The 18342-nt window shown below is 41.1% G+C and overlaps 1 protein-coding gene across 2 annotated transcripts in view; it reads right to left on the bottom strand.

Annotated features, from left to right (window-relative positions):
* The window catches only part of Grem2 (gremlin 2, DAN family BMP antagonist), a 101283-nt gene that overhangs the window by 27636 nt on the left and 55305 nt on the right, over positions 1–18342 (bottom strand). The window contains exon 1 of one of the 2 annotated variants that reach the window (XM_040738228.1): positions 12314–12409. The exons of the other annotated variant lie outside the window; for it this stretch is intronic. Within the exon in view, the coding sequence (XP_040594162.1) occupies positions 12314–12318 (5 nt within the window). The 5' untranslated portion in view covers positions 12319–12409. Of the gene's footprint in view, positions 1–12313; positions 12410–18342 lie in introns of those variants that run through there. 2 annotated transcript variants of the gene reach the window in all.

Raw genomic sequence — 18342 nt, 5'->3', positions numbered from 1 at the left:
CATTTAGTATGAGGACTTATTTATCCAGTAACTGACTGATAGTCTTTCATATTATTTTTTCTATTTGAAGTTGCATGCATGGTTGTAATGAAAAATCTTACACATAGGTCATTTCAACTCATACAATTTCACCTGTAATAAAAATTGCTGCAAGAGAAATGGCTGGGTCAAATACTATGTGTGCATGTCATTTTTTTTTTTGGTTTTTTGGTTTTTACAGGGTTTCTCTGTATTGTTTTGGAGGCTATCGGTCCAGCCCGGCCTCGAACTCACAGAGATCCGCCTGCCTCTGCCTCCCGAGTGCTGGGATTAAAGGCGTGCGCCACCACCGCCCGGCTGTGTGCTTGTCATTTTGATAGATAGTAACATTTGGATTTCTGCCAATCTCACAAGTGAAACATGGTGTTTCAGTGTTTTCTGGACTTCTACTGCTTTTCCTTTAAGATCTACTTATGTGTTTCTTTATGAAGCATCCGTTTATAATTAATTTTTCATAATTAATTGCACGTTAGGCTCTTTATATATGGCATGATTTACATTTTTCTTTGGGTTTTTATGTGTATGTGGTATTCACGTGTGTGTATGTGTTCCATATGTGTAGGTAGAAGTGTGTTTGCAGGTAAATATTCAGATAACTGTGCATTCATTCCAAGGTCGCAGACTGATGCCATGTATCTTCATTAATTGCTTTCCACCCTATATATTTAAGCAAGGTCTCTCACTTGAATCCAGAGCTTGCTTGTTTGACCAGGTTTAGTAGCCAGCTTGCCCTAAGGATTCCCTGTCACTTTCTCCTGAGCACAAGGATTATAGGTGGGCCACCATACATATCTGACATTTTCATGGGTGTTGGTGATCTGAATTCTGGTCCTCATGCTTACAAAGCAAGTTTTTAACCCACTGAGTCATCTCTTTAGCCTACAATTCCTTTTTTTTTTGCAGTCTAGTTCAATGTTTGTCTTTTGATTTACTGATGGAACACAAAGAATGCAGAAAAAAAAACAGGTACACTTGAGAATGTATGAAGCTGTGTCTGGCATTATAGACTGTATGACCAGTAGTACTGGAATATATCAGAAGTCAATTGTAAAATATGGAGTGGTTCATATAATACCAATATACTTCCCCATAGATCCAAGTTTTAGCTAAAATGGATAGTGTCAGAAGAAACTACAGAAGCAACACTAATCGCCTGTTTGTGAGAAAGGACTTTCCCAGGATGACATGCATGAAAAAAGCCACACAAGATTGAAATGTGTTTACTTCTAGTTGATCCGTCTGTTGTACCTTTGTTCCTCCCCCCACTCTCTTCTGAACTAACTTCAAGCCCCAAATAGACATGCCAGCAGAGTCTCAGCTGATTCAGCGTGAGTTCCTAAGTAACCTCAAGTATATGCCATTCAAGTGCTGGGGTTGATCAACTAAATTGGCTCAGAGCTACATAGGGTTGCTAGACACTGGTCAGATGGTCCTGGTCTCATTTCCTGTGTCAGCTGCCAAAGACACGATGATCTTGGTTCTTTCACATAATTGTTCTGAGTCTCACCTGTCTCTGCTTTCTCAGGAACTTCATTCACATTGCAGGCATGTGCTCTCTGAATGATTAGGACTCCATCCCTATTCTTCATTTAGCATAATATTCTGGTCAAATTTTTGCATGTTTCCCAAGTACATACCTGGCAGGAAGTGTTGTCATGGTTGTCTACATCAAGATTGTGTTTAAATGTGCCCACCTTGTGGTCTGTGGATCCCACATGTCCTATGATACCCAGGCACAACAGGAAATCATAAATTTACTTAAATCTTCATGGGATTTTTCAAAGTATTTTTTTGTTATTCAATTGTGCAATTCCAAAGTGTGAACATTGTGGAGGACAAACAATATTGTGTTACAGTTTCAAACGTTTAGATATGCATGGAACATAACTGTACTGAAGCTAAATCTCCATCTAGGAATGTGTTATGGTTTGTATCTTTTATCTTCATCAAAGGCCATGAGTTGAAGGCTTGCTCTTCAAAATTCAGCCTTGTTGGGACATGATAGAACATTTAGGAGATGGGGACATAAATTGAGGATGTTAGGTCACTGGGATCACATCCTTAAACATAACACTGGGACTCTAGCTTCTTCTCTTTCTTCCTTCCCAATCACCATGAAATATATAACTTTGCTCCGCCATGCTCTCCATGCTATGATGATCTGCCTCACCTCAACCCCAAAGTGATAAGACCAAGTGACCATGACCTACGTATTTTGGAGCTGTGAGCCCAAACTAAGCCGTTTCTTCTTTCGACTTGCTTATGTCATGCATTTGCTACAATGATGGTGAGCTAATACAAGATGTGTTGGATGAGGGGCTGTAGTTCTTTCCTTCTCTCTGTAGTCTTTCCACTGGGGAGAGAGCTACATGCCCCAACATGGTTCTTAAGACTTATGGGGCTTTAAGCCTGGGACCAGGAAGGAGTTTTCTAGAATGAATGGCGATAGCAAGGTCTTCGATTCTAATTCCTACTTCTTTCACCTCCTGTTCATGCCATAGCTAATGACTACACGTTTTCTCACTGAGCGCATCACAAATGGATAGATGATGTTAGGGTTCTCTGTGTTAGAGGTCTGGCATTGGTCTCACTGAGCTAAATCCAAAGTGTTCAACAGAGCTGTGACCTTCCAAGGGAATGTATTTCCTTGCCTTTGGTAGCCTCCGATGACGGCTCATACTGTTTGCTCTTGGCTCTCTAGTTCCATTTTCTAAACCAAAACAGTAAGAAAGCCTGCCCATTCTTTTAATTAATGCTGTCTTCATATTGAAATTCTTTTCTCTCACTTTTCTTGGAATTATTCTCTCTCTCTTTCCCACCCTCCCTACACACACACACACACACACACACACACACACACACACTCACACACACTCTCACACCTTGGATATGGACTCATTCTATACCCTAGGCTGTCTTAATCCTGATTCTTAATCCTGCTGCTTCTACGTTCCAAGTGCTGAGACTCCAGGAATGCACCACCGTGCCTGGCTCAAGTGCATTTTTTGAAAGGAGATACAGAATGATGATTATTGTATTGCCACACTTCCTTCTGACCACAATCCAGAAAATTCACTTTCCTTAAAGGACCCATGAGTATGTATTGGACTCACCTGCAGTATTTAGAATACTATCCCAACTCAAAGTCTAACTTAATCACATCTGCAAAATCAAGTTTGCCACTTAAGGTGATATATGCAGAGTTTTCAGGTACCAGGGTGTGGGCATCTTTGGAGGTGCATACTTTATCTACTACACTTCTCTAACATGATCTTAGGGCACAAAAAGACGAGGTATTAACCATGAGAAAGTGGAAGTTATATCTTATAACCATGGCACAACAATAGATACATGAGAGGCATGGTTTGGGGCTCATTATTTTGTCAACATTAAGGCCTTTCTTACAAATAGCACCTGACTTTAATGTGCTAGTTTCTGCAGAAATCAAAGCAATCCAGTCTCCACTCTGCCTTTATCACTAACCCAACAGGCATTTAAAGCCGTGCTCTCCCTGGCTTGTCCGTCTGTGCAGCCAAGCAGTCCAAATGGCCCTCAGCACAGCTGCTGTTCTCAGTGCCATGGCCAGTATCCGGTTACTCCTACTTTTCTCTTACTTGGACCCCTCCCAAGAAGAACTTTGATTTAAATATTCTATTACTGATCTACCAGGCGCTCTGTGTCTCCTGCCTGTCTTTGAGGAGATTCCAAGTCTCTGCTTATGTGGACATGCCTTCAATGGCATCTAATAGAAAGAAGCACTTTGTTCTTTTGCTTGTCAAGAAGAGCGTGCTCTAGAGAAGGCCCTACAGTATTTGTAGACAGTTAGGGGAGGAAGGAGGATGCTGCCAGTTAAAAGTACATTTCTAAACTGCTTCTCCAGGCCTATGAAGAGATGGCTTAGCATGCGCTGGCTGGAGAGAAACCTGAGCTTCTGCCATGGGGTCAGCTATCTTGTTACCTTTTAACCCTACTAGCTGATATTCCACTAGCTAAGCAATACTTACTAAATGCACTCCTCAAGGTTCACACTGGAGCAACGGTTGAGAAATAAAGGACGATCAGCAGAAAAAGGAGCTGTTGAGCAGGAAAATGAAAGGAAGTCCACTTTAGGGAGAGGGTACATCCTTCCTGTCACTTGTCTGTACCCATAACTTGTTGGTCAGTTCTGTTCTTGAACCTGTTGCATAACCCTGTCATTTATCTCAGACATACAATGTGAAATGCCATCTGTGGATCTTGCTCTCTCTCTCTCCCTCCCTCCCTCTCTCTCTCTCTCTCTCTCTCTCTCTCTCTCTCTCTGTCTGTCTCTGTCTCTGTCTCTGTCTGTCTCTGTGTGTGTGTGTGTGTGTGTGTGTGTGTGTGTGTGTGATGGCACATGTGTGGAGTGAGGAGGATGACTCTGTCAATCAATCCTCACCTTCCACCTTTTTGGGACAAAGTCTCTTGTTCGTCATCACATTAGCCAGGTGAGCTGCCTGGGAGCTTCTGGGGAAGTCTCCTGTCTCTGCTTTCCATCTCACTGTTTGGCCACTGGCATTGCAGATATCCTCGAAACCAGGTCCAGTTTTATGTGGGTTCTGGAGATCCAAACTCAGATCCCCATGCTTGTACAAGCAAGCATTTACCCAGACAGCCACCTCCTCAGCCTCAGCCCCAAATGCCACCACATTGTAATGGGGGAAAGGAAGCATGATTACAAAAGTTTAAATAAGATGCGCAGTTATTTTCCTACACCACTATTTTGAATTAGAAGGAATTTATAGTGCCTGCTCTAAATCTTGAAAATAATGCTGCACATACACAAAACCAGAACAATGGTGTATAATTATAGTAGATTAATACTAATTTAGTGTCTCTGGTTTTGAAATATTCTTTTTTTTTTTTTGGTTTTTCGAGACAGGGTTTCTCTGTATTGTTTTCAAGGCTATCGGTCCAGCCTGGCCTCGAACTCACAGAGATCCGTTGAAATATTCTTAATGCATACTCCAATTATACAAACACACACACACACACACACACACACGCATGCACACACACGCACGCGCACGCGCTTATGATTAGGACAACCAAAGGAGAAAATAAATCTTGTGATTCTGTCTCTCTGCTGATGGTGTACAGGGTGTTATGTGCTGATGTGTTCTAGCAGACCCGAGGAGGATGGATGAGACACAGGAAGGCAAGTGTAGCAGCAGGAGGGGAGTGGAGGAAGAAATTTGCTGGAACAAGCTTGCTTCTCCAATGTCTGTTCTAGAGCCAGCATGTCAATGATCGCTACCTCACTATAGTCTGTAGATGAACACACAGAGGCTATAATTGCATGATTAGGACCATGTGGCCACTAGACTATAGGGACAAAACTCAAGTGCCAAACTGCCAAAATTCTACCCCTTTAGCTTCGATATACACTATGTAAAATGGTAGAAGTTACTGTGGCCTCACTTGCCTGGTTCCTTACCATCAGGGGAATATGGAGCTACAGAAAGTTAAAAGAAAAAGACAGATAAGATTGTGAGTGATTTTCAGAAAGATGACCACAAATTGTTTTATTCAAGGAGACAAAGACTTATGGGAGGTTGACTTTTGTTAAAATATGTACCTGAATATCAGATTTGACAAAGGAATAGAGTTATGAGATTTCTCATAAGAATTTGAAATTTCTGCTATTGGATTTTACTATGTGGCTGTCATAAGTTAGAGGGTCAACTGCTCTTTTTAAATTAGTATATTCTAATCCTTGAACGGCCATATTTCTCATCACCCAGTCATTTTGTACTTACCTGCCTCCAATCTTAATACTTTAGAAACGTTATGGATTACAAGAAGAAAGATGAATTGAAATCGAAATATTCTAGGGAATGGATATATGTTTCTTTTTCCTGTATAAACCTGAGAGCCACACAACAGCTACATTCAACTAATTCATTAAAACAACTAAGTAATCAGTACTAAGCATATATCTTGGTCTGTTCAGTGTGTGACTGAAGTAAACTTTCCCTTGAAAAATGTGTCTCTGACCCCACAGCACAGGTCCGAGTGTTCTGGCAAGTCGCCTCCTTCTCTATCAAGGCCTTGCCAGAGAGATGATCAACAGGCTGCCTGCTGAGATTTTACGACTCTAGCCTTAGAGCAGCTCTTTCAATCCAAGTAGAGCCTTAGACTCAGCACCAAGCCTTGCCAAAGCCACTTCAAGGAGAATCATTTAACCTGAATTATTTTCCATCTCTTTCTCCTGCTTCTTTGTGAAGGGGCTCTTGGGGTTTCGTGAAGGGAACAGTTGATCAATCCCTATGTTCAGCAGCCAGTGTTGCCCTAAGGTAAAATATGACTAGAACTGTTGGATTGACTTTCCTTTTGGATCTGGTCATTTCTAAGGCTGGCATCACACTTACTGCCTTCATTCAGTTTGTATATAAGGGTTTTGGAGAGGAAGATTTCTGTAAGGCTTTCAGGTGAGGCTGAGAGGATTAAGATGGAGATTCGTGATCCAGCTGAGACATTTAGCATGCAGGTGCTATAACCACTGAATTCTATCCTCAGCTCCACTTTTTTAAAAAATAAAGTTTGCTAATTTGGTAATTGCATATTTTCATCAACAGTTTTACGCAATTACAACAAAGCATTCGAAATTTGGAACCACAAACGACATAGAAAAATGGCTCATATACTAAAATAACAAATACGTCATATTTTTCTTCCCATGGCCCTCACGACAGAACTGCTCTATTGGGAATTTTCTTCCAGAAGAATGGCCCTATTGATCCGTTGTTGTCTTACGTTATCTCAGATAAATAGAAAACAAGTTGCCATAATGAGTTCATATACTGCATGTTTATATAATAGAAACAACTTAATCTGGCCAAAACACTGCTAGTTATAAAATCCCAGGACTATCAGAAAAGTATGCAAATACATCTTTGAGAAAACTGCTAGTGATGCATGTTAGTTATATGAATTGGCTTACACTCTCAGACAGCCCAGGCTTTTATACTTCCTTTCCTTATTATGTGGGGTGCACCCTTGAGCCCTCTTAGGAGCCTTTCCCAGCTTTGTCTGTATTACCTCAGGGACAATCACTCTGTCATTGCTACTGGTGTAAGAACAAGCATTTCACAAGCAGACCCAGAGGCAGCCCTAATTTTCACTCCTTGACCCTGGCACAGATAATCCGTAAACACTAACTCACATTTCCATGCATGGAATAGTGGACCTGAGATTGATCCTAAAATAAAGCAGGTTTCTAATTTTAGAAGTCATTGATCATTTGACAAGGTCATCGAGCCCAAAGATTTTTAAGGAAAGAGACTAGCTCAATACTTCTTATGATATGAATTTCTGTGTGCTGGCTCCATAGAAGCTGTCTGCAATCAAATAAATTAAGTCAACCCATGCTAAATAGAGCTATTGAGACTCGCTTTCTGAAAGGCATAAGTGTGACTAATGTGATATGTGAGTCTCTAAAAGAGACTTATACTGTGCAGGATTTCCTGAATTCTCAGACAATGGGAAACACCCGTATTGTCATCAAGGGACTGGCTAGACAGGATGATTTCGAAGACTCTTTCCTGCTCCAAATTCCTTATAACCTTCTGTTCACACAAAGAGCAAGTTATCCTACAGGTATTTCCTTTGCACTTAGCTTTTGATGCTCCTCTTTAAAATATATGACTCTTTTTTAAAAAATGGCATAAAAGATCAGAAGGATCACACATGGCATTTTTGAGAAGAAAGGGACCTGAACACTGTTGTGGAGGAAGGGTACAGTTCAAGGCACACACTACTCAATTTCTATGGATAGTTTTCATCATTAACCACACTGACATAGCACAATCTCCCATGATGGGACTCTTAGAAAATAAGACGATCCATGGTGTATCAATGATGCGATGATGATGATTACCAAAAAGCCTGGAGATTCTTCCTAGAATCTGTGTGTAAAAAACTCCAAGTCAAAGTGGAGCAGTATTTATTCCTGGCATACAGAAGGACCCTGGGAACCCATGCCACGTGGAGGGATGCTCTCTCAGCCAGGACACGTGAAGAAGAACCTGGGCCCTTCCCGGGATGATGTGACAGACTCTGAAAATCCCTCATGGAGGCCCTTGGGGGGGTGGAGTGGGGGAGATGGGTTGGGAGGATTGGGGGGGTGGAGGAGGAGGGGAGGGAGAGGGAACTGAAAGTGGCATGCATAAAAAGCTAAATAAAAATATATGGAAAAAAACTCCAAGTCAAATACTAGGCTTTTGATTTCTAAGATTTATTTTATTATTTGTGTATGTGTGTGCCCAAGTATGTGTGCATGCGTAGTTATGTGTACATGTATGCCAGTGCCTGAAAAGGCCAGAAGAAAGGGGCACATACCCTAGAGCTGGAGTTATAGGGAACCGTGAGCCACTTGACTTGGGTGCTGGGAACTGAACTTTGGTCCTCTACTAGACCATCAAGTGTTCTCAACCACTGTGCCAACTCTGCAGTTCCTAAAATGCCAGTCTTGCTGTTGTGTTCTTTTTCCTTGTACATAAAGAACAAAAACTAGCCTTTCTCCAGTCTGGAGAATCACTCACCATCTAATGGTCAGATGCTGGAGAACAATAGTAAAATGGGAATGCCCTGACTCTTGCTGTTTAAAGAAACTTCAGAGCAAAAAATAGACAATCCCATAAACTCTGAAATTATGACAGACATCTGGGAGCCCGGGTTATTAAGGGTTTGTTGTGTTTTGTTAAGTCTTCAATCAGATTTAGTGACAAATTACTGGGATAATTGAACTTCTGACCAAGAAACTCTTGGAATTAAAAAAATAAGACTCCCTCAAATCAAGCAAGATTCATTTAGAAACTCTTGTTTGGATTCCCATAAGAGGAAGAAATATTCTCATCCTTATAGTTTTTTTCTTTCCCTTTTTGGCACAAACTGATAGTTTGAGTTCGTGTTCTCATAACTGTCTCTACCTCCGTTTATGGAGATTTCCTTTCTTTATTCTAACCTGCTGGTGGAACTTGAACAAATGGACGATATAACTAAAAATTGATTTTCTTGGAATATCACTTACTAGGGGAATGACAACATAGTTAAAGCTAGACATAAATGGTGAGATTTAACATGATCGAAGCTACATGCCAGCCCTAGGGAATGTATCCGCCTCAACTCGGGTTTACAGTCACTGTAATTTTAATCAGATTTGAATGTAATAGTATTTCATAACTTTCCACTGAGACCTTTTCTCCTTTCTTTGGAAAAGAAAAACCTCCAAAACAAGAGAAATTAAGAAAAAGAATAGTATAGTTGGTGTGGTTATGTGGCAAGACTTAGTCTGCACACACATGGTCTCTGCCTGCTTCCCGACATAGACTGAAAACTACGGCTATGCTTGTCCTTAAAATCCAGTTGCCACACTGTTTCTGCAATTCGAGTGACTGGAAATAGAAGCCATTGGTAGATAGTTTAGTTCTGGCCTTAGATCCTCACCAACTAACTTTTAGTAAACTATGTGACTCTATCTTGAACAATGTAGATGACCCTTTCCTATGAAAATGTGAAGGGCTTGAGTTAAATGTTTTTAATTGTCACTTCGCCTCTACAGATCTGTAAATCTTAAGTGATGATTTCATGAAATTAGCCAGAGTTATACAATTTATTTTCATTTTTATAATAATTAAAGCAATCTGACAGACCAAGGGATGAAAGAATAATAATATATCTTTATCAAGGACAAATCAATGTCAAATGCTATATATAATTTATATTAATTAGTATATGCAGGAATTATACCTGGAAATCATCATTATCACCACCATAATTATCATCATCTTTGTCACCATTTTATATACTGTATAGTAGAATTAAGGAAGGATGGTCAAGGGAAGTTCTGCTACAGGATAGCTAGTGTGTGGCTAAGGTCAGGGTCAAAGCCAGGCTCTCTGTTCTTTTCAGTTATGGTTAGAACTTCCTGAGTAGTTGCTGCCCATAACATCTCTCTCTGAAGAATCCATTGGTTTCCTTTACACACTTCAAGTTATTTAATTTTGACTTCATTTGTATTCATGTATTTAATCAGTAGCAATTCAGTGTAGTGGCAGATTTTGTCATATATATATATATGGTACAGTGAACATGACAATATTCATTATATACAGAAAGAACTTTGAGTGTTATGGAGGAATTGTAATACAAAACAATAGTGATAATGCCACAAAGCATTGTGAAATCTTAAGACAAGTGTTCCTTAGGTTTGGAGAAGGGGATGTGTGAACAGATATTAAGCAATAAAAAATCAGTCTCAATCACAATATCTAGTTGTGAAAAGACTTGGAAAGGGAAAATAATTTAGTGCAAAGAGAAGAGGCAATTAATTCCAACATATATCCACAATATTATTTTATATATCACATTAGAGATTAAGGCACTGAATGGTTTAGTAATTAAGAAGAGGTATTCATAGCTGAAGGACAGGGTGTATGGCAGACACATGGAGATAAAACAAAACTGGAAAACTCAGTAATTGGGAAGCCCTCATTGTCTCACTCCAAAGGTAAACACTATCCTGATGAATTTAGGGAGTCATTTAAAACTTTTAAACATAAAATTTTGTAGCAGTAAGGAGGTACCACAAAGGCAGAGGGTAGATGGTTCTTTCTACAAGTAGGAAAAAAAGTTAGAATCCACTCCAGTAAAATCAAGTTCCTCCCAAAAACTCAGAGAAAGAGACAACTGTTGCTCTATAGAGAAGTGGTTGGATGTGTGAGCTCTGAGGGTACATAGGCAGATAGAAATGGGTTGGGGTGTGAACAAATACTAAAAGTAGAAAGGAAGGTGAGTGATTGGCTGTGCTTCCAGGCTCTCGACAAGACTGGCACAGTGGATGGTGACTATGCCTATTCTTGGAAAGCCAGTCTGGAAAAAGAGACCAGCCAGCCCCTTTGTAGGAAGGCTCAATTTAATTTGGAACATGTCATTCTTGGATTGCCTATGAAGTTCTTTCAGGTAGAGAAATATTCCTACATATGCCAGATAAGAGCTGGAGCTAATCTTGGATAATATGAATGTACAGGAAACGTTGATGTATCTATAACAGGAGATTTTTATTAAATGTGGACAATCCATCAATGTGGTTTGTGATGGTGACAATAAACCCAGCCTTATGAGTGGTGAGGACAGAGGTAAAGCTGATAGGCAAATAAGGACATGACGTGTGAGGCAGGTTGAGGAGAAGACAGCAAGAACAGAGATGGGGTATAAAAGCGCCCATGTTTGGAAACAAAAGTCATTTTTATTTGACACATTAAGAGGAAGGCAGAGAGTTCTTTGTGGAAAATTGGCATAGGTCATTCTCAGCAGCATGGATCTCATGTGTAGCATGAAAGGCTTCGGAAGGGTCTTTCTCCAAGAAGTGAGTTAAGAGAGTGCAATGCAAGTGGAAGTGGGGAAAAAATGAGAGTAGTGAGGAGTCCAACTTAAGCATCTAAGTGAGAGAAAATGAGAGGCTGAACAGGCACCGGCATGTGGGTGGGGGGGATACAGAGATATGTTTAGAATAGTAGATCCTTTGGTCTGGGGAACTTATAGAAGCCACATGCTTAAGGTCAGAGAAAGTAAATTCGGTGATGAGTGGGTATTGGGGTGAAGGATGAGAGGATGTATTTCTTTGTATCTGAACCTCTGGAGACCTCTAGTAGTTTTATCAATCTGAGTGCCAGGGAAGGAACCCTGCTGAAGATGACAGTCTTTGGTATTAGAAAAAATAATCATTAAAATTATTATTGTAAGTGTTTACAGTATCCAGGCATCAACTAATAGATATTATGCATTAGTGTACACAATAGCTCCATCTACTCCCATGACTACAGTCTGAGTGGAAATGAAATTTGCCTTTATAGAAGTTGTAAATAATAACAAGATGACCATGCAATCTACCCTCATTGAACAGCTAGTAAAGTTAGGATAAGAGCTGGAATTCCAACTTAGGTTTGTTGTCTGGATGTAGACAACATTTGAAACTAGGTTTTTGTTTCTATTGTTGCTGTCTATTTTTATATTTAAATATAACTTTTCTTTGCACTTGTAAATCATGGAAACTGTAAAAAGGTGCAATTATAAAGTGAAAATGAGAATGAAGATATATAAGGGACAGGAATGTCACCTTTGAGAAACCAAAGAATAATAAACAACTAAAAAATAAATGCACACTGGAGAAGAATTTCCCTAGGGGGCTTCTACATAAAAAGAATAGAGGCTGTAGTGGAAGCAAAGAGTAAGAAAATATTGAAGAAAGTGGTACCCCATGTGCTAGCTGTTGCCAAGCCAATCCAGATGAAGGATGTTCTGAACCCTTTGACTCTGGCAGCAATCAAGAGGTGAAGGGACTTTGTCAGAACAACTTCACTGTGGCAAATGTCGCAAAATTAAACGATGACTCATCAGGATGCAAGGAACTGGAGCCCTGTATAGGATATTTTGAGAAAATTGATTAACAGGGGAAGAAAAAAATAAAAGATCAGGTATCAATACTAGTGCTTGCAAGGATGATGATTCATTAGATATAATTTATTATTTGTTCATTTAATTTATTTGAATAGAAGCTTATTTGAGTATAGCTTTAGAGCTAAGAGTGAAAAACTTACCAAGAAGAACAAGGCTTAACCCATAGGAGATAACGCATATAAGCAAACCTGAAGTCAGTTCTACAGGGAAGTCGAAAATAAGGTATATCCATCTAGTGCACAGATAGATGGACTTGCTCTAAGTTGGCCAAAGGTTAACTTGTCTTTGACTGCTGACAGAATGTGATGGGATGGAAGAGTGCATTTGTAAATTGTTATGGTCAGGGGTGAGCAATTTGGTTTCTCAATCTGCTCAACTTGGTTTATTGTTTCCTAGGGTGTGAAATATGACATGTTGGCAGTATGAAAGACAGAAAATGTTTACTAGGGCAGCAGATCTGGAAGCCATCTGTAGCTATGCACCTGGGGATAAGATTTCTCAGGTGTTCGGAGAGGTTTAATAGGAGCAAACATCGAACTTGGAGAGAGTTGATATCTGGTCTAAGCAGAGGATAATAAACTTTCAATGGAGATGAAGATGTTTAGAAGGAAGACCAAAGAGGGAGACAGCACTGTGGGTAAAGTGCTTGCTGTGCAGGCATGAGGACCCGAATTCCAAACCCCCAATACCCAAAAGCTGGCATCAGGGGTATCTATAATCCCAGCCAAGATGGAGACAGGAGGATCCCAAGAGCTCTTTGGCCAAGGACTCTAGCCAACTGGAGAGCTCTAGGTTTAGTGGGAGACTCTGTCTCAAAAAAAAATAACATGGAGGTTGATAGAAGACACTTGACTTCAGTCTTCCACCTCCAAACGCACATGTATTGGCTACTGCACACTTACACACTCACACACACACACACAAGTCTAACAGGTATGAATATGTACACATGTATTAACACACAGAGAGAGAGAGAGTATTCAACAAATGAGAAGACAAGGTATACGACTCAGGTAGCATAGTCCCAGAAGCTTTAGTTATACCATGGGAAAGGAGTGGGAGAGAAAAGAGACACACTATTTTCCCCTAGCAGCGACAGACCTCAGAGGCTTCCTCTATAGCCTTCCTCTTTCATTCCTCCCATCTTTCCGTATTTACATTTTAGAGTGTAAGATGGAAACTACCTGAATATTTGTAAATTGTTGAGGGGGAGCATGGAAGAATAAAAAAGGAAGGGACAAAGAGGGAAAGCTAGGGGGAGGCATGAAATGGAAGAAATAAAGAGCGCATTGGACAAGATTAGCTATCTTGTCCTATGAAAGGGGAAATAGGGAGAAAAGTGGTAGGAGACACTGTAGAGCTGAGGGGATTTGTGTCTGGGTAGACTGTTTGCTCTCTAAAGGCATCTCCTCAGAAAATACAGAAATAAGAAAAATGATCTTCCCATGCAAGGGATGAGAGTGTGAGACATGGAGTAGACAGGAAATAACCCTGGTGGAAGGGGGAAGGAATAGGACCTAACCAAATGACTGACGTTTAGCATTCCAATTTGCATAGAGGAAGTGCCCACAATGCTTCACCCCTTCCTGAGGAACTGTTCACTGGTCATGGTTGCTGCAGGGCCAGGTGACAGTTTGGACATTGTAGCTACTGGGAGACTAGTTGCAAGAAGGGCTTCAGAGGTAAAAGAAGAGGGATGATATAAGATAATATGGGTGAAAATAATCCCAACACAAGCTATATATGCATGAAACTATGAAAACAAAAACAAATGCAAATCAGCAGAGGGGGTTCCTTAAGTCCTGTAGGCAGTTAGGGTTTATTTATTCATCATGAAAATAGGAAACAACTATCACTCAGGTCCCTTAAGATACCCACCATCACTCATGCAACAACTCTCATGGTGGTTTGCAGAATTTTTCTTCAGACACTGAACCCCAAAATAATTCCCTATAGAAGGCAGAACTTGGCTCTATTAAGTCCAAGTAATCACTAAGCCTCAAAATGTCTGAAAGAATGGATTTCAAAGCCATGAAAGTCAACCAGTAGGAAGAAGAACAAGGACCGGGATTGTCTGTTAAGTCATTCTTTGTTCTGGTCATTTGACAATCCCCTAAAAGGCGTAGGGGATTTGGTTGGAGGCACCTCTTAAATGGCCAGTAGCTCTCTCTTGCCTCTTTTCCTCTTGAGAATGTTTCTCTTTAGAGTCTTAGGCAGCAGCAGTGTCAACGGCAATAGATGGCAGGAGTGCAGGGTCTCTTCCTTACCTTTGGCACACTGGAATTAGATTTAAAGGGCTATGGATTCACCTAGCAGATTTTCTTAGGTTGCTTTTGAGACAAGGTCTCATGCAGCTAATGCTGACCTGCGTAGAACTTGCCATATAGCCAGAGACGGCCTTGAATGTCTCATCCTCCTTCCTGTACTTCTCCGGTGCTGCGATTATAGGCCTGCACTATCACACCCTTTTCATGTGGTGGCGAAGATGAAACCCAGGGCTTTCGAGCATACTAGACCAAGTGTTTTATCAAATACGCCAAGTCCCCAGATCACCTCATTAGTTTTTTCTCTACCTGAATTTGTATTACAGATAAATATTTAAAAAGAGCATTTGTCAGACACAGGGTTAACCATTGGCAAAATATCAAATGGGTCAAGGTACTGTATATGCACACCACTTTTCAAAATGAACTGAACTAAAAGTACTTTGAAACATATTTCAAAGGAATGATTTTAGATATTGTATTAGAGAAATTAAGCAACACTATCAAATGATGGGCAGCCCAAGTCATCCTCCCAAATACCGATTCCAAGTGCATGGCAGAAGTCTGTTAAGGGCTGGTGTAGATTTAAAAGGAGTGTGGGGCGGGGGACACCAGCTTGTGCTTAGTTTCAGAATCAGAGATATTTGAAGGAGGAAGGCCTCACCTGACTGGCCACACTATGGCCAATCTATGTGCACTGAATGCTCACCCTCACTCTCAGGCTCCTGCCAGTATGTATTTATTTACCATGCTCTTTGACTTTCTTATGATAGCCTGATGCATCCTACATTGATCAAACCAAACATCTTGCACTGGGGAAGTGGCTCACTTGTTAAAGTGTTTACTACACAGTTATAATTCCCTATGTTTGATTCCCCAGAAACCCACAGCATATGAATAATAAATGAAATTCTAAAAGTAGCATGGGTACATCAACACATGCCTATGATCACAGCCTTGGGTACACAGAGACAGGAGGATGCCCTAAGGCTAGCTGGCCAGTCAGGCTAAGAAAAGTGGAAATGGTGACCTCCAGGTTGCATAAAAAAAGCTGATCTCAAAAGAGAAAATAATAATGTGGACAGTGACTGAAGAATACATCCAATATCTGTCTCTGGTCTCCACGTGTACCCCACACATGCACTTGTATACACATGAACAGTTCACACTCATGTAGGTAACCGGAGCACCTCAGCTGTTCGCACAGGTTTGCTAGAGGTCTTCCAGTCTCTTCCTTATATTAACATCTGGGATTTTTGTTACCCATCTCCTGTTCTGTTTTCTGAGCTTTCAGGAAGAGAGAGAGAGAGAGAGAGAGAGAGAGAGAGAGAGTGAGAGAGAGAGAGAGAGAGAGAGAGAGAGAGAGAGAGAGAGAGAGAGAGAGAGAGAGAGAGAGACTGTATTTTGAGAGAAGAGCCCAGCCTCTCTCCCTTCGGACACATCCTGCTGTAATTGTTTACTTCTGTTATCAGATTTAAGATAGCCTCTGTTCATCCACAACTGACTCCTTAATGATGAATGTATGGATTGATAGATGCTTTTAAAAATCTACCTGATTGCTTTTCGGGACTCTGAAAGACTTGAGAACCTGTCTTCAGGTTCTGTCTTCAGAATCCACAGACCTGGGTGATAAGGATGGAAAGAGGAAAAGAACACTTGGCTTCTAATGTTAACTCCGTGCAAGGCAGCTAGAGGGGATCTTCGATGTTTTCGTAAATTTTCCAGTAATCTAGCTCTCTGAATTGCAAATACTGGAAACCCCTTTTGCCTTCCTGCTTCACACTGACAGCAACACTTTGCCTGCCCACATCTGAGACCTTGTGGCTTTTGATTCATTCTGCTGTGGATGCCTCCCCTCTTGTTTTCTCAAAATGTAAATATTTGTTCTGTCTGCATCCTAATTGCTAGTCTTGGTGTCTTATTGACTGTGAGGGCTGTGGTGATGAGGGTGCCTCAGGATCCCTTGTTATGTGCTAGGATTTCATGTCATATGACATTAGCTTGGCATAGCTGACAGCCACCCTGTTCTTATGCCCCTGACTAACTTGCAGTTATGTCTATAATTGAAACCCGCTATTATTTGATTCCCCTCCCCAGAGAGGAAAGGAAGAACTATCGTCCTGTACACACAGCAAACCACAGGAGCCTGGGTGAGGGTCTGTAATGATGGGGCCCCTCCCACACAGCACATTTGCAAGCTTTCTACTAATGAGTTTAATTTTCTTTGTCTAGACTAACTTAGTGCATTTAAAGTGCTGCTTTTCTGGAGGGGGACAGGGAAATCATTAGTCCTTCGATGCCGGCCAAATGAGGAGGAGTGAGGAACACCAATAACCAGTAAAAAGGAACCAGAGGATTTGCCTGTGAATGGGCTGCTTCCTGACGAACATGCTAGCTTCAAGTTGTCTGGTTGGGAAGCTGTGTTCCAGAGATACTATGGCATCAACAACAAATAACCCATTAGATAATATGTAAATAGAGAAAACATGGGGGCTTCTTCAAAGTAGACAGTCAAGGGCTGCTGTCTAGCTGCTGGTTATGGATGCTCTTGGGTACTCCAGGAAGAACTTCTCTGTCCTACCACTATGACAGTGAGGCCTATTTAGTGAAAACAACAACAAAGCAAGGCTTGTGTGGTATTGCTGGCACACATTTGTTTGTGGTGAGAACACCAGGAGAAATGTAGCATGTTGGCTATAAAAGCCTTTTGAAAGGTCCCTTGAATGGAAGGACATTGAGCAAGAGCAGGGTGGTCATTCACACTTTCTAAAAGCCAGAGTGGGAAAGCACAGAGATGCTCTATAATGTCCTTGACTTCAGACTAGACAGATGAACTTGAGGGGCCCCTGCTTGGACACAGAACACTGAAAGGCCTCCGGGCAAGGCTAGTCCTCCTCAGTTGGCACCGTCTCTTCGGTTCTACATGCCAAAGCCTTGGGAACATTGGGAGTGTCTGGAGCCCTGAAAGGGCTTGTCCTGGGGCTGACTCCTTCTGCCAAGTCCTCCAGCATCTGTGTTTGCTCACTTCCTACTCCTCCTCTGCTTGTGTTCTCTCCACCACTTTTGCACACTCAAAGTAGGTTGGCTTTCTAGGCCATGCTGGAGCTTTTCGTCTTACTCCCGTCTGCTCCAATTACATTTCTCTTGAAAGGTCTACTTTGCAGTTTAGTTCAACTTTTGCTGAGCCAGAATTCCTAAGGCTTCTTATTGGTGGTATGGATTTATTTACTATTTATTCTTTACAAAGTGTACACGATGAAGATTATTCTCTTTGGTGTCAAATTGGGTCTGAGGTAAACTGATACAGTATATTTCTGTTTGTTTGTTCTGGTGGCTTAAAAACTTTTCATTTATTTATTTATTACTTTGTTTTGATGGGGCACCCATGTACCTGGAGTATGTGTGGAGGTCAGAGGGCAATTTACAGGGGTTAGTTCTCTGTTGGCATCATGTGGGTTCCAGAGACCTAACTCAGATTGTAAGATTTGGCAGCAGGCACCCTCATCTACTGAGTCATGTCACAGGATCTGTTCTGGTGGTGGTGGTGGTGGTGTATGTGTAT

The sequence above is a fragment of the Mesocricetus auratus genome, unplaced genomic scaffold (assembly GCF_017639785.1).
Source record: "Mesocricetus auratus isolate SY011 unplaced genomic scaffold, BCM_Maur_2.0 Super-Scaffold_100676, whole genome shotgun sequence".
NCBI classification, from domain to species: domain Eukaryota; kingdom Metazoa; phylum Chordata; class Mammalia; order Rodentia; family Cricetidae; genus Mesocricetus; species Mesocricetus auratus.
Note: the sequence above shows the minus strand (reverse complement) of the source record. Positions and strands in the feature narration are given on the sequence as shown.